At 47.3% G+C, this 27,077-nt stretch overlaps 2 protein-coding genes across 2 annotated transcripts in view; one reads left to right on the plus strand and one right to left on the minus strand.

Annotated features, from left to right (window-relative positions):
- Positions 1-12,301: 12,301 nt before the first annotated feature.
- On the minus strand, positions 12,302-16,000 carry RBP5 (retinol binding protein 5). The gene is made up of 4 exons (XM_079140389.1): positions 15,822-16,000; positions 15,371-15,549; positions 13,128-13,229; positions 12,302-12,728 (listed from the first exon to the last, which is right to left on the minus strand). The coding sequence occupies exons 1-4, from the start codon at positions 15,892-15,894 to the stop codon at positions 12,675-12,677; spliced, it is 408 nt and encodes a 135-aa protein (XP_078996515.1). The 5' UTR covers positions 15,895-16,000; the 3' UTR covers positions 12,302-12,674.
- A 1,486-nt stretch (positions 16,001-17,486) lies between these two features.
- Positions 17,487-27,077, plus strand: part of CLSTN3 (calsyntenin 3) — a 30,239-nt gene continuing 20,648 nt past the window's right edge. The window contains exons 1-8 of the mRNA XM_079140385.1: positions 17,487-17,830; positions 20,379-20,501; positions 20,967-21,162; positions 22,587-22,795; positions 23,063-23,212; positions 23,461-23,646; positions 24,078-24,359; positions 25,141-25,253. Of these exons, the coding sequence (XP_078996511.1) occupies positions 17,767-17,830; positions 20,379-20,501; positions 20,967-21,162; positions 22,587-22,795; positions 23,063-23,212; positions 23,461-23,646; positions 24,078-24,359; positions 25,141-25,253 (1,323 nt within the window). The 5' untranslated portion in view covers positions 17,487-17,766. The remainder of the gene's footprint in view (positions 17,831-20,378; positions 20,502-20,966; positions 21,163-22,586; positions 22,796-23,062; positions 23,213-23,460; positions 23,647-24,077; positions 24,360-25,140; positions 25,254-27,077) is intronic.

Genomic DNA, 27,077 nt, shown 5'->3' on the forward strand with positions numbered 1-27,077 from the left:
GGCTAACCGATCTGTGATGATATCCCCCTGTTAACTATTGGAATGTGTGTTGTGTGTATTTGTGTTTTAAAATTTTATTTTTAATTTCTTTTCTTTTGTTTTCTTTTGGTACTGGGGATTGAATCCAGGGGTGCTTTACCACTGAGCCACATCCTAGCCCTTTTAATTTTCTATATTAAGACAGGGCCTCACTGTGTTTCTTAGGGCTCACTAAGTTGCTGAGACTGACCTTGAACTTGTGATCCTCCTGCCTCAGACTTCCACATCTTTGGGAATACTGGCAATGTGCCACAGTGTCTGGCTTTCTATTTTAATTTGAATATATTGATATTAATAGAAATATGATTACATAAGCAAGGCTCTTCTGGGTTCGCAATAATTTTAAAGACTATAAAATTGAAAACTATTACCCTAGGGCAAACATGAGGTGGGGAGAAGCAAAAAGGTATAGCTGAAAGGACATTATATATTAAAGTGAACTTCTGAACTCTGAACTGGTTTAATTTGGGGGAACTTGTTTCTAATAGAGTGACCTATTAGAGAGAGAATCATCCTGGTTGGATTGGGGTTTCATGAAACGTGGGCCTTTCAATCCCAGGCAAACCAGGACAGTAGGTCACCTTATTCTAATGTGTCAATCATTCACTTCGGCTCTCATTCCCTTATCCAAATGTGAGCCCCTAGAGAGTACAAGTCACATCTGGTCTACTTTAAGGCCCTCAAATGTAGGTAAAAGGATTGGGATTCCTGTAAGCTGACTAAGTAAAGGAAGCAAGCTACAATTTGCAAGTACACTGTATTTACAAACTATACAAAATATCCATGAGAAAATTCTAAAAATAACTGTGTCATATTAGAACGCAGGGTCATGGATAATTTAAAGGATGTTTAGTGAAAATTTCTGTAATGTTATTAAGTCACTTTAATAGTTATGAAATAAATGGATTTAAAATTATAAGCGTGACTGGATCATCCCTTCTAAGCCAGAGAGGATTAGAAGGATGAAATCACAGATCTTGAGACTGACTTGAGTGTGAGACTGACTCTGGGGACAGTTTTTTTTTTTTTTTTTTTTTTTTCCCAGTACCAGGGATTGAACCCAGGGGTGTTTACCACTGAGCTACATCCCCAGTTCCTTTTATTTATTTAGTTTTGAGATAGGCTCTCACTAAATTGCTTAGAGTCTTGCTAAATTGCCGAGGCTGCTTCAAATCTGTGATCCTCCTGCCTCAGTTTCCTGAACCACTGGGATTATAGGAATTGGGCCAACCATGCCCATCTTGGGGCATCTTTAATACAGATATATATATTTTAAAATTATTTATTTATGTTTTATAGACTGTATTTTGATTCATTGTACATAAATGGGGTACATAATTTTGTTTCTATGGTTGTACATGTTATGGGGCGCAACTTAAGAACAGACTGATCACCACTGAGAAGTCCAAATTTGAGAGTCTTTATTAAGCTGGCCAGCTGACTGTCTCACACAATGCCCCAAAAAATGGCTATTGGGAGAACAGCCCCGACCACAGGGTTGCAGGGGTTCTTATACCAAAAATCACATCAATCATAAGTGTCTGTTGCTATGATTCAAAATTACAAACTAACATCATGGGATCATCAACAAAGGGAGAAGTGGGTCAAAATGACCCTTACCTAGGTACAAACTAAAGAATGGTTACTAACATCCACACAATCACTGTTCACATGGTACATTATTTAGGAGCAATAGGAATCAAAAGAGAGCAATTCTTTACCAAAGAGGAGTTGCCATTGTGTATTATTCAACATGTCACACCAAGTAACTGATGATGGGCACAGAGGCAGGGTGTTCCCATGGGAGAAGCTTATTTCCTACATAACATGGAGTCTCAGAGCAAAATGGAGTCTGTTTAGGTCATTTCCCTTAGAGATCTGGCCTATAACATTCTCATGGAGCCAGATCTGTCAGCACCATTGCAGTACACAATCTAGATTCCTAACCATTTGTGTAATCATACATGTACATAGGGTAATAATGATGTCTGTCTTGTTCCATGATTTTTCAACACCCCCCCCCCCCCATTTTCCCTTCTACATAATCTAAAGTTCCTCCATTCTTCTCTCTTAATGAGGGACTTTTAGTCCTTGAATTTAAGGTTAGGCCAGATCCTAACCTTAAATCTTTTCCTTGCTCTAGTGGGGATGGTCCATTCTTTCTTCTTTCCTTGTGGTACTGGGAATTGAACCCAGGGTCTCATATATGCTTCATGCTACAGGCTTAACCACTGAATTACATACACAGTCTTTCTCCTTTATTTCAAGACAGGGTTCAAGGGCCCAGGCTGGCTTTGAACTTGAGATTCTCCTAACAGTCTCCCAAATAGCTGGGATTAAAGGCAGGCATGTGCTACTATACCTGGCTTTTTGTGGATTCTTTCAGCCTTGGGGAACTGAGTGAACAAGGACAATGTATTTCAGGGACCAGGTTTAAAGACAAAGTGATGTTCTTCCCCCTGCCTCCAGTCCTCACACCTTCTAAGCTTGCATCTGGGTCCATTCGATTTTGTTTCTCATTAACTGAAGAGGAGCAGAGGGCAGAGGTCGGGCAGGGGAGGGTGAGTAGAAAGAATACATGCATGTAAAGGCAGGAAGTGCATAAGCATACTGGAAATTTGGGTTTTTGGTTTTGACAATTTTGTTGGTGCTGCCACCTGCTGTCTTGCAAGGGAAGGGCCCAACAGAGGAATGTTGTGTTCTGGCCAGGGATTTTTTTTCTGCAGTCTTTATTTAAAGAATCTGCTCTCTTGGAATCCAATCAACCACGAGACCCTGGGCAGCAGAGGCAACAACAGCTATTCCTTTCCACAGCTTTCCTGTCTTCAGATACCTTGCCCAGGGACAAGACATGGTGGGACTTCTATGCCCAGCACCACATGGGAAGGGAGATACAGAACAGCAGTACGATAAGCAGCCTGAGTGGGCTGAATTGGGAGCCTGGGCTTCTGTCTTTAATGGCCAGTATGGATGTAGGCAGGGCAGGGATTTAGGGGACAGGGATGACCCCAATTAGATGTGGGTTTTGTTTGCATTCTCTCCCACCGCCATGTCATCTCAGGTTTGTAAATTAGAACTTTGACTTCCATAGGTTATGGACATTCAGGCAGGAGGTAAATCAACCCAAAGGAGTGTCAAGCCCACCCTTCCTACCTGTCCATAGTATTCATCAATCACGCCCTTCACAAGCTGAAAAATTTTCAATGACTCTATCTTCCAATCCACAACTACAACATGCAGCCTGAGCTACGTGTGGATCGTGTAGTTTATTCCTTGTTAACCAGGCTGTATTTGTCTTTGTAGCCACATCTGCACTGTTGTGCCACACATGTGTGCTCCAGACACATTGACTGTGTCTCACATTTGCACACATGACCCCCTGGCCAATACCTTGTTCTATATTTTGGACTGGAGATTGAACCAAGGGGTGCTTTGCCACTGAGCTACATCCCTGGTCCTTTTTATTTTTTATAAACACAGGTTCTTGCTAAGTTGTTGAGGCTGGACTCGATCTTGCGATCCTTCTGCCTCAACCTCCTGAGTTACGGGGATTATAGGTGTGCATCACAGTGCCCAGCTAAATCCCATGTTCTTCAATCATGAGAGACAAAAAACCAGTATAGCATAGTTGTAAACCGGGTGGGCTTCTATGCCACATTCACCAAGCTCAAAGCTAGGCACTACCACTTAGAAGCTGTGGGACCACAGCCAATTTATATAATTTCTGTGTGCCACTAAACATCCTCCTCTGTGGAACAGAGAATGATGGTGTCCACATCAGATGGTTGTTGTGAGGATTAAATGAGTTAATAACCAACATTGTTTAGGACAGTGCCTAGCTTTTGACAAACAACAACAATAATTAATAAATCAATAACAACAACAACAACAATAATAATAAATGTCATTTCTTGCTTAGAGAGACCAAAGAGCAAAATGGTTAGGTCAGTGGTGCTCCCCTAGGAGCAATTTTGCTCCCCGAGATATTTGACAATATCTACAGATTTTTGTTTTTGTATTTTACAAGTGGTGGATGCTACTGCCATCTAGTGGACAGAGACTAGGGACTGTGCCTAGCATCTTTACAAGGCATTACCTCCAACCCAAAATGATTTGGTTCAACATGTCAATAGTGCCAAGGATGAGAAAACCGGGGTTAGGTCAGCCCCAATCTGCTTGAGTCCAAACCCAGATTTCCTTTTTATTTGATGTATAACCTTCATAAGTTACTGAAATTCTTTGTTCCTTAGTGTTCTTATCTGTAAAATGGAACAGTGAAATGTGATGGGGTTTTTAAGAGGAGTAAGTACCTGGTACGTGGAAATCATGCCACAAATGCCAGCCATTATTTTTACTTCTCTCCGCATGTGTCTCCTTGACTCAGGATCGTTTACTTTCCCTGTGCATCTCTTTTTTGTTTTTTTGGTGTGAGGTGGGGATACCAGGGATTGAACTCAGGGGCGCTCAACCACTGAGTCACATCCCCAGTCCTATTTTATATTTTATTTAGAGACAGGTTCTCACTGAGTTGCTTAGTACCTCACCTTTGCAGAGGCTGGCTTTGAATTTGTGATCCTCCTGCCTCAGCCTCCCAAGTCGCTGGGATTACAGGCTTGTGCCACCTGTGCATATCTTGATACCTGATAACCACCTGTCCATTTGTCTGTCTTTCCCACAGGACCATGAGTTCCTTGAGGGAGGGACTTTGTCCTGCAATTTGCACCATCCCCAGGACTGAGCACAGTTCCTGGCACATTAGGTACCACCTGTATCTGGGGTGGGGCAGGGCAGGGAAGTATGCACCAGGTTTTGGAGTTCTTGTTGATGGAGAAGTAGGTGATAGACAGGTGTGTCTGGGAGCTAGGGTTGGCATTGGAGGCAGAGGTTCTGAGCGTAGCCCTGCTCCATTTGCTGTTCCCTAGTGAGAGTTTTGGTCATCACCATGTGATTTTGCTCTTCACTGTTAAGTCCTTCACCTTTTGTTGGAGAAAGCTACCCTGTGAATGGAAGGATTCTGCCCCTTGGAGGGCCCAGCTGGCCCTCACTAGGGGTCTATCATCTAGTGATAGAGCTTTTGGCAGGTAGTATATCTGGGACTGGTGGGTGCTCTGCTTCTCCTGGATGTTTTCATTTGGCAAATTGAGGGGCTGCCTGTACTGTCTGGGAGAGCACAATAGGACAATGTCTGTACACACTTTCCCTGTCCTTCCAGGCATCAGATTTGACTATATCATTTTTGTTTGTTTGTTTTTTGGTACCAGGGATTGGACCCAGGAACACTTAACCACTGAGCCACAGCCCCAACCTTTTTTATATTTATTTAGAGACAGGGTCTTGCTGAGTTGCTTAGGTCCTGGCTAAGTTGTTGAGGCTGGCTTTGAACTCACAATTCTTCTGCCTCAGTCTTTTGAGCTGCTGGGATTGCAGTCATGTGCCATAGCACCTGGCTCAGATTTGGCTACATCTGATAGCCCCTGCACAAGGTGACCCCCTGGCACAAAGTGGGTACTACCTGAGATGCCAGATATTCCCCTGAACAGTTACCTAGGGAAGAAATGGCTTCTCAGATAGTACTTAGGCAGGAGGAGCTTACAGAGGAAGGAAAGAGAACAGCTGCCTGTCTCTGACCTTCCTTCTCTTTAGATGTGTAGAGAGGCTGATGCTGAGATGTGAGCCTCTGTACTGAGTGGTAACATGGTATCTCAACTTCTAGCTAGGATGGGAGGCCTGTGAACACTGAGTAGAGTCATATCTGTTTGTGACTGGACATGTTTTTGTTGCCTCAAGTCATCCCCCAATTTTTTGCCAGCTTGGGAAACATTGAAGCTATGGTCCCAGGAGAGATTTACTTGTGATGAAATTCAAGATTGAGGCTATGTATTAGTTATCTGTTTTTGTGTAACAAATCTCCCCTACACTGAGCAAATGGGTATTATTTCACACAGTTTCTGAGCATCAGGAATCCAGAAGTGGCTAGAAGGGTGCTTTTGGCTCAGGGTCTCTCACAAGGTTTCAATCAAGGGGTGACCAGGGCTACAGCCATCTGATGGCTTGACCTGGGCAGTCTAGGGTCTGCCTCCCCATGACTGTGGCAGGAGACCTCAGTTCCTTGCCACAAGGCCCTCCTCATAGGACACTTGAATATTCTCAAGAGTGACCCAAGAAGGGGCTGGTGGCACACGTCTGTAATCTCAGCAACTTGAGAGACTGAGCAGGAAGATCACAAGTTTGGGATCAGCCCCAACAACTTAGTGAGGCCTATGCATTTTAGGAAGACCCTGTCTCAAAATAAAATATGGAAAGGACTGGGGATGTAGCTCAGTGATAAAGTGCCCCTGGGTTTAGTCCCTGGTACAAAAAAAAAAAAAAAAAGTGACTCAAGATGGAAAAAAGCAAGGCAGAGGCCAAGATGTCTTTTATAATCTAACCTAGCAAGTAACAAGTGACATAATATCGTTTCTGCCTATTCTGTTTGTCACTTGGCCCAACCCTGATGTAATGTGGGAGGAGACAACACAAGGACTGGAATTCCAGGAGGGGGTCATTGGAGGCCATCTTGGAGGCTGACTGTCACAGAAGCAGACCTTATTTTAGTACATTTATTAAGATGTTATTTTTGCTAGATCTGTTTGTATTGCAGATGCATTAAGCTGAACCCAGAGTATTTGGCAGGACTCTGACCTCTCTTTTTCTACCTTTAGGGCCCTGCATCCATTCTCATCCAGGACTGGACAGATCAAAGTGTGACCCTCAGGAGGCCAAACCTGAGAGGAGGTGGGACTTTGGGAGGAGAGCAGAAGATAACAAAGAGAAGCCCCAGCCAGCCCAGTGTGGTAGTGCAATGTAACCCCAACCACTTGGCAAGCAGGAGGATTGAAAGTTCAAGGCCAGCCTTGGCAATTCAGCAAGATCTTCAGCAACTTAGTGAGACCCTGCCTCAAAATAAAAAAATAGATGTAACTCAGTGGTAAAGCACCCTTGGGTTCCATACCTAGTACCAAAAACAAAACAAAACAAAACAAAAAAACCAACAACGATGAAAAACAAACAACAACAACAAAAAACAAAAACAAAACCCCAAAACAAAAACAACAACAAAAAACCCTAGGCAGAATGCCTTTCTAATCCAGGGGAATTAATGGCAATTGTGCATCCTGATAATCCCATGAGGTCCCACACCAGCAGATTGCCCAAATGAACAAGTTCTGAGGCCGTAGAGTCTAGTTCTAAACTTACTGGGCAGCACAAAATTCTGCTTAGGGAAGAAAGAGACTAGGCCATTAGTGCTCATTGTTCCAGAAATACTTAGAGTCAAATTGGTAGGCAAAAAGATTTTATCCAAAGTCAAGTTTGAAAGAAGAAAGAAGAAATTTAATCATTTCAAAGTTTTCATCTCTGAAATCCCTGAAAATCAGCAAAATTTTAAAGGAGAGGAGGCAGCTGCAGGTTTGCAAGACTGAAGGTGGAAAAGGTACAGTCACAGACTCAGCTGGAGTTAGGCTGGGGCAGGGCCCTCTTGGCTCTCATCTTCTTTGGTGCCTGTCAGGTGGTGGGTTGCGGCCACTCCATCTTCCTTCTTTCATCAGGAGAAGCTCCTCTTAAGATGTTGGGGTGGGGCAAATTTGGCCTGTTTCAAAACCTCCCATGCCCCTTGGGCTTTGTGTGGACTTTCATCTTGCTGCAGCAAAGTCTTTAAACACATGGCCCATGTCCTTGGCGTGCTAACAGCAGAGCAGTTCTGTTCTATCCTGCACACCCCTTCCTTTGACAATGGGTTCATGGGTGAAGCTGCACTTGTATATTACTCTGTTCCATTTCCCTTTTGTTTCCCCCAGGAGTTTAATAAGCCCTATTTGAAAGATCTACCTTGTCCCATCTGTGCTACTCAGAGATAAAGGGACTGTAGGCAGATAGAAAGGGGGTGGTGATTGCAGTGGGGGGCAGAGGCAGCCTCAAGGAGAGGGGCTTTGCCATCTAGCTGCCCCTTCTCATGTGGATTCTCTCTCTACTGGAGACCTAGCAGAAGCCCCAGTTACATTAAGGATGACAATAGTTTCCTTGCAGCTGGGTCAAGGATGTGGAGCAACTGTTCTCCGAAAACATCTGGAAAGAGGGGGAGAGGGTGGGTACAGAAGGCAAGAGACATCAGTTGTAGAGTATCAGAGCTGAACAGAACCAATCCTCTGAGGAAACAAAGCCACATAGAAGTAAAATAATTTTCTCAGAATCACATAGGAGGCAGTGACAGTGGATCCACCAATGATGCTTTCAGCTTTGCATTGTGTCACCTGCGTAGGTCATTGAAGAAGCCATGGCTATTGTTACATGCACGGAGCAGAGAGAATGCTGACTTTCAGCAGGCTTGTAGGACAAGGAAGGAAAAGGCCACACCATGATACACACACAGGTCCCCACACACTGTGTGTAGAAGAGGTGTGTGCCAGAAAGAACTGTACAGGCTATGCTGCACATTTATGTGGAAGAAGATTGTTCAGGGTCTACATAAGACCTCGGCCTGCCCACTACTCAGGGCTGGTGGGGTCAAACCATGGCTTAACTAGAGGAGGGAAGGCTTGGGCCGGTGCGTAAGGGAGATAGGACATTCTGCAGATCAGGGTCAGGAGGAGGGTGGAAGCCTCCCAGCTGAGAGAAAAGTGTGGGAAACAACGCCAGGGCAGGTGAGGGTGCTGATTTGTTGTCAGTGGGGACAAAGACCTGGGAGCAGAAGGGTTAAGGGAAAGTGATTGAGCCTGCAGCTGGTGATTGGAGGAGTCTGGGGCCTGGACATAGCCTGGCCACAGGAGTCAAGCACCTTAGGTGGAGGAGCTTTAGTGTGTATCGTGGGGGAAAGGAGTGGAGCAAAAGTAACCACCCTGAAGCCAGCACAGGTGTTCTGTACTCTTGTTCTCTCCTAGGGATGAAGGGGTGGATCAAGTGGGAGAATCTGGTTCTGGAGGGTGGGAAGAAACCAACAACTCCCCTTCACCCCCACTGCTCCCAGACAATCTCCCTGCCTGGGCAGCAGGGTGAGAGCTGTATCATCTCCACTTCTCTGCTATTGGTCACTTACACTTTGGTTCATATACGTCACTGTGTAACCTCAGAGGTATTGGCAGTTGACGCCTTATCCTTAACTGAAGAATACAAGGCTTTGCTCCCAGTTAAGGGAGTTTCAGTCACCACGGGCAAGAAGTAAGAAACAATACTGGCAGTGATACTGAACGTTCTGTGAGTGCTTACTCTGTTCCTGGCGCTCTGCTAGGTGATGGTTCATGGAATCTTCACAAAACTTTTTGGTGATGGAAGTACTCTTGGTACTGCCTTGGATGACTGGCATACGTGGCTTATTAGCTGAAGGTTGGAGACTTGTATATGCTCACAGAGCTAATAATAGTGTAACAGTGGTCCACTTCACCTTTTTGAATATAGCCCTTGCTGCTTATTTAAAAAGGGACATGTTTTTCTTTTCCTCTTCTTCCTTTCCCACTCCCTACCCTGTGTTATCTGTTCTCCACAGGGAGGGGATGTCTGCCACAGGATGTAGAAATTGATATCTGCCAAATTAACAAGTGAATCCTAACAGCCATCAGGTTGCCCCAGGAACCCCTACCAGAGCACACTTTTAAAAGCCCTCTGTTTTCCCTGATGGGCAGAATCACAGCCTTCGGGACTGGAGTCCCCTGTATTTCTCCTTTGCTAGCAAAGTACTAAAACTTCTTTTGCCTTTTTCTTAAAACTGTGTCCTCATTGTTAAATGGGCATGAATTGGCATGTGGGACAAGGACCGAACTTTTGGTAACAATAGTTTGACACCAAAACCTGTTCACCTCATCAGTTTTGGATGCGATTTTAGAGGCTCTGAAGTAAGTAATTTATCTGTGACCAGATGGCTTGACTATTTTCGAGACCCAGAGCACTGTCCCCTCTCTCCAGTGGCCGGAGTAAAAACAAGGGTAGAGGGGAGGCAGGAGTCTCACCTCCAGCTAGATAGTGGGCCTGGAAGCCCTTGAGAAAGGCAGGTCCCCCTTGCTAGAAGGGTGATGTGGAAGGTCAGCTCCATCTCATTCCCCTGGGACCTAAGTGGCTTCTAGTGGGGGTGGGTGTTCAGTGAAAAACACACGTACCCAAAGAGCTGGTCCAAGTCCATCCTGCTGGATGAGATCTGAGGACAGGGGAGGGCCTACAGGCTGCCTATTCTGGGCCCTACCTATTCTGTGAGGTTGGGGTCTTGCAGCATTGCTGTAATCTGGCTTCAGGGTCTGGTGGAGTGGAAATGAGATAGGGACCTATCTTAGGAGAATGCAGTTGTTCCATCTTATATGGAAATAAACATTTTGGATTCCTATTCATATCCCTAGGGTCTAAGACTGTGGTCAACAAAGTCAACTTCACAGTTTCATGTGCTCCAGGAAGGCCTTGGAGTGAGACCCACTCCATGTGAGGCCCCTGCACCCTTCCTTGCCTTTTCTTCACCCATGTGTTGGTTCTCTGGAGTCTCTTTGCTCTGAGGCTGAATAGAATTTGATCTGAGTAAGAGATAGGGCCTTGTGAGGGTGATTTTGTGGGTTGGGAATTGGCGTGTGTGGGGACAGGAGTGGGGAGTTGAATATCCAAGAAGGTGATAGAGGAGGAGGTTCAATTTGAAGGATGTGACTTCTGTTGCAGTGAGTAGTGCCCCCTGCTGTCCACAGGGGAAACAGCAGCTCCTGCTTCCCATAGTCTCAGCAGGCCTGGCTCCTGTTGGCTTGGAGGTGACTGAAGTTACTCAGCAACCCCAGACTGCTTGTGTTCCTTTGGGGACCTCCATTGGATTCTGGCTCCTGGAGGGACGTGGTTGAATGAGGAAGGGGACCTGCAGTGTTCTTGTTTGGCAGGGAGCAGTTTTAAGGAACTGAGACCATTTTAGCCACCTGGAGGCCTATAGCTCCTGAGTCAGGACCTCTAGCAAGACTGCATGCACTGAGGAACACTGAACGGGAACATCAAGGACAGTCCTGTAGGGAGAGGCTTGGACATGCACTGTGAACTCAGAGAACCAGGACACTTAGAAGACCCTGTGACTTGAGCAATGTGCACACGTACCCAAAGAGCTGGTCCAAGTCCATCCTGCTGGATGAGATCTGAGGACAGAGGAGGGCCTACAGGCTGCCTATTCTGTGCCCTGCCTATTCTGTGAGGTTGGGGTCTTGCAGCATTGCTATACCCTGGCCTCAGGGTCTGGTGGCCAGACACATAGAGCATCTTCCTGTGCTTTGGGAAAGGATGGGTAGGATCTAGTAGCCTTCAGAGCTTCTGCTGGGTGGCTTTGTAATGAAAAGGATTTTGCATTCCCCACTTTGCTGGGGACATCTGTGGAGAGACTGGGCAGGGAATATGCTATTTAGTCCAACTCAGTTCTTTTCCAAATTCACTCCAGGGTATGTGGTAGGGTTAGTAGCATAGGCCTCCTTTCAGAGTCCCAGTAATTCTTGTATATGTAGGGGGCTCAGCCATTGCAGGAAGAGGAGACCCACCTCCTCTGGGTGTGCATCTGGCAAGGGCCAGGGACTTTCCACTTTCCACCCCTCCTCCAGGCTCTGTTCCCACCCACACATTGAGCCCTTTGACACTTGCTCCACAGGACTTTTATTCTGAAAGAACCAAGGCCCCTGGAGGCATTGGGAAGCTGAAGCTTGAGCTGGCCCTGACCCTTAACCAGCTCCACCCTCTGGGCAGTCTCCCAAGTCAGTTGGTTTGGGACCCCAGGGGAGGGGCTGTGCTGTCCTCAGCTCTCTCCCTTTATCCTCTGTCTCCAGCTTTGCTGGTCTTCAAACAGAAGTCTCTCCAGCTACTTCTGCTACTGTTGCTTGCACACCTGCATGCTCCTTATCTGTTTATCCCTTGGCCTTGCATCTTCCATCTGCTTCCCTTTTCAGTCTTTTCTGTTCTTTTTGCTGCCTGTCTTTCCCAAAGTAGACACAGAGGCCAGGGCACTATTTGGAAGCTCCCAGTTTCCCTGGCACTGGACAAAAGTCTCACCCAGCCCCATCCCTTTTCCCTAACATGCTTGATGGAAGTACAAAATGGCCAGGATGGCTTCAGATGTCAGTAAGGTGGATCTGTGAGACCCTGTGTGGTTGAGGCCATGTCTCTGACCAGGTTCTGTTGAGTACATGAGGCTTTCTTGAGAATAAAGACCAAGAAACGAACAAGAAGTCTCTAACAGTAGAGTCCATTTAAACACTTGAACCAGTCACAGTTTTCCAAAAGATTCAGCAGGACAGAATTTTCAAGAACACTCAAATGCCCATAGTTTATTTCTTAGATGGAAAATAAGAGGCCAAATTAACTATAGAATGTAGATTAGTTACTCTCAAGGGTCCTTTCCCCTTTGCCTTCTTCTGCCATCCAGGAGGCCAGACCTTGAACTGGAAGTAGGGCCATTATTGGGCAGTGGAGTGTGTGAGAGAAAGGACTTTGACCTGGGGGCTGCAGGTTACCGATTAACATGGGGAGGGTTGAGGAGGGACCCACAGGGAGAATAGTGACTGAGATGGAAATGCTGACCTGGCACAAACTTGACCTGGGTTTGAAAGGGGCACAAACAAGAGGGGCCTGGATTGGCACTGTCTGGAGGGGCCTTGGCTCCCCTCGGGCTATCTGACCTTCCTGAAGACCTGCTTGCATACCGCATCCCTGGCAGTCAGTTCCTGGGGGTAAAGGAGAACAGAGAGGAGGGTTCTCACTAGCCGGAACTCCTTTCTCCAAGTCCCTGACCTCGTTTAATCCCTCAGGATACAGCAGCTAAAGTATTTGATATATGGGGAATTGTATCATTGTTCCAAATTCTCAACTTTTCAACCCAGAGGAAGGAAGGTCGCTGGGTCAGGGGATGTGAAATCTCTCCAGTTATGATTTGTGGGTGTTCATCTGATTTTTAGCCAGGACCCACTCTGTGTCTTCCTCTGCCTACTCTTGCAAGTGCTCCCCCACTACTTCCTTGGAGCTGGCAGTGAGGGTGGGTGGGGGCAGAGGAGTAGACTTTCTGGTTTGGGGCAAGGGGATGCATCCTTGCTGGAGGTCCCTCTCCCAGCCCTCACCCAACTTACCAGATGCAACTTCTCTCCCTCCAGCCAGTGTCTCCAGCCCCGGTTGGGGACCTCCCCTTTCTGCACACACACCAGATGCTCCTCCTCCCAGGTTACTATGGTCTATAGGGAAGGCAGAAATAAAGGACACTCCAAAGACTTCTCAGCTTACCGTGTTCTCCAGCCCCTTCATTCTGAGACAGATGCTCTGATTTAGCAGAACTCTACCCCCTCCATTCCTGAAAGCCTCCAAGGGGGGCCCACAGTTGTCTACAGGGACCTTTGCGGGAGTGCAGGGGAGGAGGAGGATAACTAGGGGTGAAACTGGGGAGGGTGTGATAAAGAATGGAAACTTTGTCCTTTGGATACTACTGACTGACCAACAGAATAAAATGATGTGATGTACAATAGAAATAAAATGCCACATTTACAAAACAATTATAGGAGCCTTATTTGAAAAACTTAATTAATTAATTATTTTTGCATGAAATGGGGCCTCAGGCATGCAAGTCTAGTGATTTACCACTGAGCTACACCTCCAGGCCTTTTTGTTTTACTTTGAGACGGGGTCTTGCTAAGGTGCCCAGGCTGGCCTTGAATTTGTGACCCATCTGCCTCAACCTCTCGAGTAGGTATGCTCAGAATTGCAGGAGTACACAGCCATACCCAGCTAACTTAAATTTAATAATATATTTTATTTACTCTAAAATGTTCAGAATGTTATAATTTCATCATGTTATCAATATTTAAAAATTCTGAAGCAGGGTGTGGTGGTGCATGCCTATAATTCCAGCAAATCAGGAGACTGAGGCAGGAGGATCAGAACTTCAAAGGCAACCTCAGCAACTTAGCAAGGCCTAAAGTAACTTAGGAAGACCATGTTTCTAAATAAAATATAAAAAAGGGTTGGGGATGTGGCTCAGTGACTAAGTGCCCCTGTGTTCAATTCCTGGTACAAAAAAAAAAAAAAAAAAAAAAAAAAGAAAAAATACATATACATATAAAATAATATATTTGTAATAATATCTATATTCTATATTTCTATCTACCTATCTATATCTTTCTCTCTCTCCCTCTCTCTCTCTATATATATTTTGGATATTGTTTTAAAATCCAGTGTGTATTTTGCACACATGGCATAATTCTACTTGGACTAGCTCAATGTCAAGTGTGCAGAAGTCATATGTAATTAGTAGCTACTTTACTGGACAGTGCATAAAAGTTGTAAAGACTTCTTGATGTGGAAGCTGTGTGTTTTGGGGGTAGAGGGATAAGGAAATAAGAAACATCACTGGGTCTCCCGGTCTGACTGGTTATTGCCATTAACAAAGACAGTAAATATAAAAAAGTGGAGTGAGTAGGTTTGGGTAGGAAGATAATGAATTCGAGTTTGACCTTGAGGCACACAAATGGAAATATTTTGCAGGCGGTTAAAAACATTGCCCTGGATTTCAGGAGATGGCTCTGGCTGGAGATGAATGTCGAGGACAGTTTGCAGTAGCAGAAAGCTTGGGTGTAGATGATTTCGCCCATGGATGGTGCACAGGTAAGAGAGAGAGAAGGTCAAGAATAAAACAATGGGAGGAAAAGCCCAGTTTAGGAGATAAATAGGGGAACTATTGTTTGCAAAGGGGACCAAGAAGGAGTCTGGAAGAAGTAGAGAAAAACAATAGAAGACTAGGGTTATAGAAAAGAGACTGAGGCTGGGGATGTAGCTCAGTTCATAGAGTGCTTGCCTGTCAAGCACAAGGCCCTGGATTCAATCCCCAGCACAGCAGAAAAGAAAAGAAAAAAAAAAAAAAAAAAGAATATGCATTCTGGGCTGGGGTTGTGGCTCAGTGGTAAAGTGCTTGCCTAGCATGTGTGAGGTACTGAGTTCGATTCTCAGCACCACATATAGATAAATGAATAAAATAAAGGTCTATCGACATCTTAAAAAATATTAAAAAAAGAAAATAGAAAAGAGACTGAGGTGACCCACAGTGTCATGGGATAGGGAATGAGCAAATGTTTGCTCATTGGCTTCCTGGGCCTGTTTTTTTTTTGTCCTTTGGCTAATGATAAGAGGGAGCAGAAGAAGGAAGGAATCGGGGGAGTACTAGAATCTGCTAGTCACAGAGCCTGGTGTCCTGGGACCCTGTGGCCTGCTGCGATGGTCATTTTCCCTGGCTCTGGCGGCTGGGAGAAGACCCGTTGTTTTGGCCCACATTGTTAAGAGGCACCTGCTTGTCCTCCTTCTCCCCCATTAGCCCAAGAGAAAGTACCTGGCATTTTCGTCCATCCACGATCCTTAAGTCCTCCTCAAACTCAACTCCCACCTCAAATTCCATAATATAGTTGCGGAAGGTGCTGAGCGTCTTCACTACCATGTGGTCACCCTGATGGTCAATCTCCTTGTCTGGTTTGAGCAGCAGCACTATCTTCCGCAGGGCCACGTTGATGTCTGCAGGGGTTAAGTCTTAGCAAAGTACCTGCCACCCAGCCAGGCACTCCTCTGCCTGTAGCAGCTCCCAGGCCCTGTGGCTTTGAGCACTCCTTTAGTTGAGTCTGGCACTGAGGATTTACCCACCCACTGTTGGAATCTCAAGTAGGCTGCCAGTTGATACAGCCTTTCCACAATGTTGGACCCCAGGGTGCCCCCTTCTCAGGGGGACCTAGAGGTGGTAAGGGAAAGGAAAGGGAAGTGAAAGAGGTATGGGAGGGTGAGGTCATTACTTAGGGCCTGCAGGTAATCCTCCAAGTTCTTCTGGGAGACAAAGCGGTAGTAGCCAGTGAGGTTGGGAGGCATAGTTCTGCTGGTCAGGATGGAGATCAAGATTTCAGAAGAAACAGGAGACAGAGTGAAGAGGAAGAGAGTACTGACAGATGCTGGTTAGTTCTCGATGTGTGTACACACAGGAGGGTGGAAAGGTCCCCTGGCCAGGGTTTTTATAGGGCTGGGTCCTTTTGCAATAAGAGTCTCTGCTGGGCTGTATTCCTTCCTCATGATGAGTTGGGGGCTGGTGCCTACAGCTTGATGGAAAGCCTGGGACTTGGCAAAATTGAACCTGACCTCAGCTTTTCCTGAGGAAGGAACTTGGGGCAGGATTTGGGACTGTCCATCATCTAAAACTTGAGTCTTTCCAAAGGTCAGTTTTGGCTTCCACTCAGTTTCTAGCAGGCTTCAGAACCCTCCCAGAGCCCTGAGGGGGCAGCCTCCCTCAGAGGCAGTTATGGCTGCCCTGACTGTGTCAGATAGGGATAAATTAGTTCTAGGAGTATCCTGAGATCCTGGGACTGAGTCAGGGATATTGAAAGGTAGGAGGGGAGGAGGAAGGGAGACAACCAACTGGCTAGGAGCCACAATGAAGAAAGTCCTGGAGCCCTAGCCTCACAGCTCCCTCAGACAATTGGCTGAACTGGGACCCAAACTGGCATTCTAGGATCTCGGACCTATAGGGTTGGACAGAAAGTGGCAGAGAAACTGGTTATCAGCATCCTGGTGGGTATTGAACTCAAGGTCTGGAGCAGGTGAGGGAGAGATCTGTCTGATTTTTCAGGAGAAATTTATCTTCTTTGGCTTAAGACCCAAGATTTCTGTCTTGAGTTGCCAATGATACCATTGCCCCCAGCCCTTCAAAAGCCCATTTTTACCAGATGTATTCCCATAGTGGTGTGGAGGACCCCTGAATTATTGTGTGTGCCACCCCCAGCTGCACATTTCCCTCTCAAACCTGCCAAATTCCCTGGCTTCAGAATCCACTGGGCTGTTCTATCATAGTTTAAGGTGGGGAATTTGGAGGTAGAGTAGGCAGCAAAAAAAGCCACTGGTGAACTGTCCCAACAGGGGTGTGAGTGTTGGAAGACAGTGAACAAACATCTCACTCTTCCTCTAGTCCCAGGGAGCTTTGCATTGCCTTGCTGACTCTCCTATGGTTTCCTCAGAGACCTGGGCTGGGACCTAAAATGCTAGGTTTTCTTATGTTCAGACTGAAGGTTTTACTTAGCAGTTCCCAGAAGGCACACAGCAGGGACTTGCTGATGGAAAGGGCTGTGAAAAGAGGTTAATGCAGAGTTGGGGGTGTGGTGACGTGTACCGCCCCTCCTGGCCACCCTCAGGTCTCAGTTGATGCCTCCCTTTCCCATCCCTGGCTTCTAGCTTTTCCTTCCTCCTAATGTCCCTCTTATCTCCCATCCCCTCTATGGCTTTCCAGCTTCCTCCCCAGCCCCCGCAGTTCTTCTGCTCCCCCAAATTGCAGTCGGGGGGAAAAAGCCCTAACACATTCTCCCACCCCTGCCCCTCAGTCCTATTGGTTCCCTCCCCCCCCTGCAGCACCTGGCACCCCCAGTCACTCGATTGGCCAGCAGCCTCATCAATCCTTGCCTGGCTGTGCTGACGTCATCCTGCAGTAGCGGGGATGGGGTGGGAGTGAGAGTGAGGACGCTGGGCTCAAGAGGGAAGAGAAGAAGCGACTGCAAGTCCCCCATCTCAGCCACTGAGACTGGGGTCTGCCAGGGTGTGCTTTATGGACTAACGTGGGCGGCAGGCTCCTTCCTGTCACTGCCTGCTGCCCTCCCCTCGTTGGAGAGCCCGGGCATCTCTCCTCTGAGGTGGAATTAGTAGGCTTAGGCTCCCAGGGGACTGCGATCGCCTGGCCTGGCCCTGCCCCACACCCGCACCATGACCTTCCTGCTACTGCCCCTCTTGCTGGCCTTTCTGCTCCCACCCAGCTCTGGGAACAAAGGTGAGTGAGGTGGGGGTGGGGGCTCTGAATGAAGGCATCAAGCAGAGTAATGTGGGGGTGGGGTGGGAAGGAGGTGTTGAGACTCTGGCACCTGACAGGTGTCCCTTCCTCTCTGACCATGCCTATTTCTATTCTTATCTATTTTCTCAGACCTGTTTCCTTTCCCTTCTTTCTCACTTCCCAAGGCAACACATCTTCCTCTCCAACCCATCTCTACCCATGTGCTTCTCTTGCCAGTCATTCTCCCATTTGGTTACCATTCCTGTCTGGGGGGTCTCTTGCTTCTCTCCTCTCCCACAATTTCTCCATGCTAGTAGATATCTCAGGTCTCAGAAGACTTTGCCTGAGGGGTGGTATGCGGAACTCAATGGTTCTCCTTTCCCACTGGGTGTGCACACGGTAAGGGTGTGTGGCAGATCCATCTGGTTCTTCTCCATCCCATCCTGGGGAGAAACTGTTGGTTGCAGCTCAGTAATTCGGAGCACGTATGTTTTTGCGTGTTCCTCTGCATCCATACCCTATGCCTGCATCCGCTGGGCTGTGGGTTACCAGAGCTGCCCTCTCTGGCAGATAGCAGATAAATTCAGCTGGGTGAGGCTGTCAGAGGGATGGGGAGGGAGGTTGGGAGGGAGCCATTGGGACAGAGGGTTCAGGTAAGTGGAAGGGAAGGAGAAAGGCAGGGAAGGGCAGAAGTGGGTGTGTGGGGGTGCCAAGTGAGTGGTGAGAAGGAAAGCTGAGATGGAGGAGAGGGAGGTGAGATGTGGGAAGAGGATAAGAAGGGGATGGCAAAGGGTAAAGATAGAGGCAGAAGAAAGGGAGGAATGAAAGGAAAATCAGAAAGAAAAGTGAGAAGAGAGGGGCACAGAGCCAAAGAAGAGTCAGAGAACCTAAGAGGGAGTGAAAGGGAGATGGTAGGTGACCAAGAGGAGAGCAACAGGGGAACAGGCTCAGGGACCAGGAGGGGTGAGGTCTGGAGAGGGCTCCCAGCCCTGCCCTTGCCACGCCTCAGCCCTTCTATCTGCTCTCTTGTCTCCTCAGGACCTTAGCCTGGCTCCTGAGCTTTCTTCCACTTCCTGTGCGGCCTTCAGTACACCATCTTGTGGCTTTCTCCTCAGTCATTAGGGAAGGGGGTTATGGTGGTTCTCAGCAAGAAAGGGGCAGGCATTCAGGTACCAGGAAGTGCATTGGAGTGTAGTTGGAGGAGAGAGTGGAAATCAGGATTTCTTGCTCACCTCATGTTACTGTGGGTGAGGTTCCCTTTAGTGACTCAGTTTCCCTCAGATGATACATCCTTCCCCACATGTGTCTAGCTGATGTGCCATCATGAATGGGCTTTTAAATCTTGGGTATTGGCGTGATGGGATTAGATAGAACAAGCTGTGGAGGTTGGGGTTTGGGGGGTGAAACAGAGGGGGAAGGGAACATGCTGAGCTCAAGGAACATGCTTCAGTTTCCCCCAGCTCCTCGCCAGGTCATGGGAGACTAGTCCTGCGAAGGAGATGTGATTTCAGCTGAGTCTGGTAGGAGATGGGAAGAAGTGAGTCTGACTGAGTCCTACATTTATCCTGAATTGGCTGGTGGATGAAAAGGAGAGGGCTGGGGTACACAAGAATTGGTATTAAATCATGGGTCTGTATTAATTAGTATTAAACCTGGGCTAGGGATGTAGCTCAGTGGTAGAGTGTTTGCCTAGGAAGAACAAGGCCCTGGGTTTGATCCCTAGCACAGCAAGAAAAAGTAGGGTCGAGGGAGTGTGGGGTTTGGAGGCCTTATAAAGGACATAGATATGTGCTGGTTGTGAATGTTCTCTTGGGTGCGGGGATGGGAAACAGGGAGGGGATTTGGCATGTTTCTAGGCCAGCTCTATAATCCCTTAGGATGTTGGCTCTGCTGGGTCCAGTCATTTGGCACTGATTCCTCTGCTCCATCCCTGCCCCTCTCTGTCCCCCTCCCTCTGTCCTATATATCTTCTCTTCTTTCTTCTCTTCCTCTGCTCTGGGAGAGTGGCCTGAGGTTGGGGTCTGATTGGGAAAAGTGCAGAATGGAGGGATCAGTATTTAAATGAGGTTTGGGGTTGGGGGTGGGTGGGAGGATAAACAATCTGAATCTCAAGAAACTTCTAGATTTTCTCCTCAGTCTTAACTTTGCCTGTACCTTATCCCTTCCCTTTCTCAGGGCCTTCTGAGGGCTCACTACTGCTTCCTGAGTCCCCAGTCTCCACTCCTCTAAACCTAGGAGGTCCCTAAAGAAGATTCTCCATCTCTAACTATGGTTCCCAGGGGAGATGGTGGGTCCCCTTCCCCCTAGGGCAGGCAGTTGCCATGGAAACAGTCTATCCTACCTTGGGAGAAGGCTCTGATCTCCCACAGACCTTCTGACTTCTGTAGTTGATTTCTTGTCTTCAGTCCTCCCTTTTGTAAGGTGCTTCAGCAGGGAGAGGAAAGGGTGGATGATGCTGGGGTATGAGTTGCTGGGTGGGTAGGGGTTCAGGTGGGAGTGGTGGTCCTGCTCACAGGTGCTTCCTCTCCTCTCCCTGGGGTGGGGCCAGCCAACAAGCACAAGCCATGGATCGAGGCGGAGTACCAGGGCATTGTCATGGAGAATGACAACACTGTCCTGCTGAACCCACCACTTTTTGCCTTGGATAAGGATGCCCCCCTGCGCTATGCAGGTAATTGGGGCTGGGGGTGGCAAGGCAGGGGCAGAACAGAGAAAAAGTGGGTGGGAGATCAGAGCACGAGGGAGGTAGGGAAGATCCTGGGAGTGGGAGCAATGAGAAAGTGGGGAAGAGTCCTGGGGAAGGTGGAAGTGGACTCAAGGAGGGGCATGGGCTCCACTGAACAAGGAGATTGAGCAAAGGGTGCGACAGTGGGTCATGGGCAGGCAGGGGTTAAACACATTCCAATTTTGCCAGAACTCAGGCCTGGTGGCTCTGAGAGGCTGCTGTTTGGAAAAGCTGGGGTTGGAGCTGTATATTTGATTGTTGATACTTTCCCAGGGGTTTGGGAGGACAGACATTACTGGACCCACCTGATGTGTCAGTGTCAGTGTGTCTCAGGCGGGGAGGATGAGGGTGGGGAAGGAGAAGTACCAGGTATTGCAGGAGCCTCACCCCTTCTCTTCCCCACTTGGCCAGGTGAGATCTGTGGCTTCCGGCTCCATGGGTCTGGGGTGCCATTTGAGGCTGTGATCCTGGACAAGGCGACCGGAGAAGGGCTGATTCGGGCCAAGGAGCCGGTGGACTGTGAGGCCCAGAAGGAGCATACCTTCACCATCCAAGCCTATGACTGTGGCGAGGGTCCTGACGGGGCCAACACCAAGAAGTCCCACAAGTGAGGAAAGCCTTTCCCCTGCCCCATGTACTGTGTACGCCCCCACCCCAAGTCCCTTACCACCCTCTGTCCATGTGTCATTGAAAATCCACCCTACCACCATTGTTAATAGGGTTTAAGGACCTTCATCATAGCAGAGTTCACTGGGATCAAATTCTTCTATTCCCTCTTATGAGCTTGGACAATTTAGCTTTTCTGGACCTGCTTTTCCTTATCTGTAAAATGGAGAGTTTCTGTGAAGATTAGAGATGGTTTGTGTAAGGGCCTAGTATGTGGGAGGTGAGGTGATGGGGAAGACAACAAGGAGGAAGAGGATGAACACATTCAGAACACATTCAGATCCCTTTCAACTGCCTCCTCTAGTCTTTTTGCAGTGTGTGCCGTGCACACAATTTATAACACACAGCTCTAGGTGAGCGGTGGGGAAGGGGGTACTTAAATCATAAGAGATTTGCGTCCCAGATACCTACATCCAGTTCACTTTCCATTTGAGAAGAGGAGAAAGATCAGTAGTCAGGATTCCTAGGCCACTATGAAGCATTAGAGATAAATGCTCTTTTGTGACTCAGTTTCCCATTTAGAGACAGGACCTTTTCCTCTGGGTCTGGAACCTGAGGAGGGTCAGGGCTCAGCATGTAGGACCTAGACCTAGCACTGCTTGCCTGAGTAAGAGCATGAGTGGAGAGGGTCCACAGCTGACACGCACATTCATTCACATGCGGGAAGGCAGCCCATGGCTCACGGGTACTATGCAGATGTGTCGGGTGACTTACGACTTAATGGTTTTTGTTTTTTTATTTCTAGTTTTTGGTACCAAGGGTTGAACCCAGGGGTGTTTTAACGCTGAGTCCCTTTTATTTGTTGAAACAGGGTCTCACTAAGTTGCTGAGGGTCTTGTTAAGTTGTTGAGAGCATGACCTTGAACTTGTGATCCTTCTGCCTCAGCCTCCCGAGTCCCTGGGATTACAGGCGTGCTCCACTGCACCCAGCTGACTTATGACTTGTACAAATGCCACTTCCCTTCTTATGGCTGGTTTTAGTTTGGCTTTTACTGTGTTTTGATTATCCCATTGGATCTGACCTTTGAAGGAAGGACCTGCTGGGTTTGTGCCACCTCTGGTCATGGCAACCAAACCAATAGCATTCTGTACAGAAGTCCTCCATATCAGCTCTTGGTGTCCCCTGCAGATTGTTCCTTATCCCTCACTTCAACTACCTTTTCCTTGGGCCCTCGTCCTTGTGTTGCCCTGTCTCTGGCATGAATTTGGCATAGCCCAGTGCTCTGTGGGGTGGGGGTGAGCAGTCTTAGAGATAGGTTGGCTCCTCCAGCTCCCATTCCCATGTGGAATTCTGCTTGCACCTTGCTCGGTGTATAGAAACTCGCTAACACTTCCTTGTTCCTCCTCCCATTCTGGTGCTTGCAGGGCCACTGTGCATGTGCGGGTCAACGATGTGAATGAGTTTGCCCCCGTGTTTGTGGAGCGGCTGTACCGTGCTGCAGTGACAGAGGGGAAGCTGTATGATCGCATCCTGCGGGTGGAAGCCATCGATGGTGACTGCTCTCCCCAGTACAGCCAGATCTGCTACTATGAGATCCTCACGCCCAACACCCCCTTCCTCATTGACAATGATGGTGAGTCCACATTCCCTGTGCCTCAGCTGGCCAGGCCTGTGCACCACATTCCTCAGGACAATCCAGCACTGTGTTCTCTACTTCTGCCCCTCAGTTCCTCGCTGCACCCTCCTTCCTACAAATGGAGCCATTTTTCTCAGGCTCCTTTCTATTTCCTGCTGATGAATCCACTTACTGCTCAGTTAACTCCTTAATCTTCCCCTTGCCTCCCTGGGCCTTCTCTAGTGCGCCTGACCCTCTCTGTCTTCCCTCACTCCTGTGCTCCAGGGAACATTGAGAACACAGAGAAGTTGCAATATAGTGGTGAGAAGCTCTACAAATTTACGGTGACTGCTTATGACTGTGGGAAGAAGCGAGCGGCAGATGATGCGGAGGTGGAGATCCAGGTGAAGCCCACCTGTAAACCCAGCTGGCAAGGTGAGGCGCTCAGCTCTGTGACCTATTTTGTGAATCTTCGTTCACCTTGGCTTCTCTTTTTGCCCCATTCAATAACCATAGGGGCTAGGTTAGGGGTTGGGGGACATATTTGCAGCCAGGCATGTACTCCTGCCAAACCATTTTCCTAAGAACCTGAGACTGTCAGTAGACATGGCAGGAGGGGAGTGGATAGGAGAGGTTGCCCTACCTTCTCTCTCCACTGCTCACTCTTTGTCTCACTCATGCAGGCTGGAACAAAAGGATTGAATATGCACCAGGTGCTGGCAGCTTGGCTTTGTTCCCTGGTATCCGCCTGGAGACCTGTGATGAACCACTCTGGAACATTCAGGCCACCATAGAGCTGCAGACCAGCCATGTGGCCAAGGGCTGTGACCGAGACAACTATTCAGAGCGGGCACTGCGGAAACTGTGTGGTGCGTGTACTCCCTCCCCTAACACTCCTCAGGCTTGTCCCTTTCCAACCATCCTGCACCTTTGTCGATTTCCTAGGAATCCCCTTATATCTCCTCTGGTCATCTGCCTGGAGCTGTGGTATGTAGTTAGCTCTGTGGTCTAAGGGCAGGTAGATATGTTTTTGGCAAAGATCATAATTGTTTCACTAGTCACCAGATACATTATGGAACAATGGTAGGGAGAGATGAAGAGGTGGAGGATGGGTTGAATTAACTGGAGAGAGATTCCCAGGAGAGAGGTTCATCCTTTCCTTTCTTTGAAAGTCCACAAGAGGGGGTGAGACTAGCTGCAGGAAATCTTTTCCCATCAGTCCCTCTTTCCCTGCTTCCTTCCCATTCCCTTATCTGCTGTCCCTTAGCTCTGACACTTGTGCCTCCTGGGGCCCCTGCAGGTGCTGCCACTGGGGAGGTGGATCTGTTGCCCATGCCAGGCCCCAATGCCAACTGGACAGCAGGGCTCTCGGTGCACTACAGCCAAGACAGCAGCCTTATCTACTGGTTCAACGGCACTCAAGCTGTGCAGGTGCCTCTGGGTGGCACAGCTGGCCTGGGCTCCGGGCCCCAGGATGGCCTCAGTGACCACTTCACCCTGTCCTTCTGGATGAAGCATGGTATAACTCCCAACAAGGGCAAGAAGGAAGAGGAAACCATTGTGTGTAACACAGTCCAGAATGGTGAGCCTTCCTCAGAGCACTGGATTGAGAGTGAGAGACTAGCTTCACTGCCCTGTGTGTGACTGTGAATAGGTCACTTCCTCTCTCATTTGTGACATGCTTTGATAAAAGTATCAGCTTTGATATTTCCTGAAATTCTGTGATTTATCCCCAACACGGCATGTTGAGATCCTGCTGCTCTGGTGTAACGAGACTCTTCATGGCCACTGCCAATCTCATTTGTAGTTGCCTCAATACCCCTGCATCCCATCAGATAGTTGACTACCCCATCTCTACTCCCATGAACCATTGCAATGGAAAAGTCTGGGTAATGGTATGCCCATTTCTTCCTCTTTACCCCCATGCCATTCTCCTCCTCTCAGAGCTAACTGACTCCAAGTACCCTTCTTCCTCAACTGTGGTGGCACAGCTCCTTAGGGAGGGCTCAGCCTTGACCTACTCTTTTATTTCTAGCCACTTCTCTGACCTCATTTCTCTTGACCTGAAAAGGGTTGTCCCCCATGATGTGTATATTAACCAAAGGACCAGTGGGGGTTGGCCAGCGTTCCTCCTTTGGGCAACCAGTGCCTGAGAAGCTCTAGTTGTCACTCACATTGGAGTATGCATGTATGTGTGTGTGTTTGTGTGTGCAAAGACAGAGAAAGAGAGGGGGGAGAGAGGACACTAGAGAGCAGGGAAACGAGAGCACATGAGAGGATAAACAGCATCCAGCATCTTCTTCCTACTGCTGTTCCTGCCTGTGGCCTTGTGCTTGACCCCTCTCCCCATCCTGTCACTTCAGAGGATGGCTTCTCTCACTACTCGCTGACCGTCCATGGTTGCAGAATTGCGTTCCTCTACTGGCCCTTGCTTGAGAGCGCGCGCCCGGTCAAGTTCCTGTGGAAGTTGGAGCAGGTGAGGCTGGTGCCCAGCTCCTTGGAGGGCCAGGTGCATGTAACTAATATTCAGGGAAAGAGGGTCCCCTGAAGGGATTCACATATTCTGGGTTGCCTGTGCCCCCTCTTTCATTCTTCTTTTCGTTCCCTGTCATTCTACTCCCAGGTTCTCTTTCTCCAAGGCTTGTACCTTAGGGTAAGAACTCCTGGATTGAAAGGAAATAGGCAACAAATCACTACTAACACTAAGGTCGACCGACCATCTTTCCCCCTTTGTTTTATTTCATCTCTTTCTTAAGGAGAACCTTAGCAGTACACGTCCCTGACTCTCAAGAGTTTTAACCAAGAAAATAAATAATTCCAAAGTACACAGGTTAGGTTTGAGTCCTGTTGGGGTACTTGCCTGCTATGAAATTTTGGCTAGTATGTCTAAAATTCAGGCTTTTTTTTTTTTAAACCTATTACATAGAGATAAAAAATATTTTATAGGGACTGGGGTTGTAGCTCAGTGTTAAGAGCACTTGCCTATCCTGTATGAAACACTGGGTTTGATTCTCAGTAATAAATAAAATAAAGGTCTATCAATGACTAAAAAAAAAGGATTCTATATCCCTGGGTGGTTGTTGGGTTAAATTATATGACAGAACTTTACAGATTAAAAAGCACTCTATACATGGTAATTCTCACTATTATGGGGAATTAATAAAAGTGGATCAAAAAATTTAAATCCTCTCATGAACCAACAGTTGTAGCTTTTTCTTTATTCAGTTTATTCTCCAAGCTGAACACAAGGACCAGTAAAGACTAATTTGAGTTACCATCTTCTATTTTTCTTGCATTCTATAGTAGAGTGGCTGAATAAACACAGAATTTAAAAAAAAAAAAGCAGAAAGTAAGAGAGAGAAGAGAAACAAGGGCTTTGAAAATTCACAAACTGGATAGTTGAGGGTACCTGCAAAAGCTTTGCTGTTCATGCCACTCTTTTAAAAACAAAGTCTGCCATTTGCCATTTTTTTGATCTTTCTGCCACATTGCTGATAATCTAGTTTGCCCTTCCCATATTTCTTTAATTTACTCTCACTTATTAAAAACATCAATTAAATGTCAATTAAGTTCTTGTTGTTCTGCTGGGTACTGGGGATATAATGGAATTGAAGATGGAACAAAATATTTGACTTCATGGAGTTTACACTTTGGTTGGGGAGATAGATTTGTTTGTTTGTTTTTGTTTTACAGTGCTGGGGATGGAACCCCAAGGCCTTGTGCATGCTAAGCAAGTGCTCTACCACTAAACTATACCCCTAGACCCTTGAGAAAACAGATTTTTTTAAAAAATAGTTTTTTAGTTGTTAATGAACCTTTATTTTACTTATTTATATGTGGTGCCAAGAATAGAACCCAGTGCCTTATACATGCTAGGCAAGTGCTCTACCACTGAGCTACAACCCCAATCCCAAGAGAAGAAAGATTTTTAAAAACTAAATGGGGCTGTGTTAGCTCAGTGATAGGGTATGTACTTGATATGCTGGAGGCCCTGGGTTTAATCCTGAGCACTAAAAAAACAAACAAACAAAACCCACAAATCTAAAAAGACATACAAAACCATCAATTAGGATAGGTACTGTAAAATTAACAAGGACCTGAGGTAGAATGTGGGGGAAGATAGGATGTGGGTGAGGAACTTAGATTGAATGTCCAGAGAATGCCTGGCTGAGGGGAAATTTTAGTTTAATGCTAGAGGATGAGAACTAGCTGACTGAGAGGAGAGTAGTAAGTGTTCCCGGTAGTGGGAAGAGCAGATGCAAAGGCCCTGAGGCAGAAAAAAGGTGGGCGTTTTCCAAGC

Source organism: Sciurus vulgaris, assembly GCF_902686455.1.
Source record: "Sciurus vulgaris genome assembly, chromosome: 5".
NCBI classification, from domain to species: Eukaryota; Metazoa; Chordata; class Mammalia; order Rodentia; family Sciuridae; genus Sciurus; species Sciurus vulgaris.

What these genes read in the sequence shown, in the direction of transcription:
- RBP5 (XM_079140389.1), bottom strand. Translation starts at nt 15,894, where the DNA reads ATGCCTCCCAACCTCACTGGCTACTACCGCTTTGTCTCCCAGAAGAAC. An exon ending in TGGATGGACGAAAATGCCAG is followed by an intron (nt 13,230 to 15,370) that starts GTACTTTCTCTT and finishes CCTTCCCTATAG; the next exon opens with ACCATAGTAACCTGGGAGGA. An exon ending in AGGGAGAGAAGTTGCATCTG is followed by an intron (nt 12,729 to 13,127) that starts GTAAGTTGGGTG and finishes CTTTACCCCCAG; the next exon opens with GAACTGACTGCCAGGGATGC.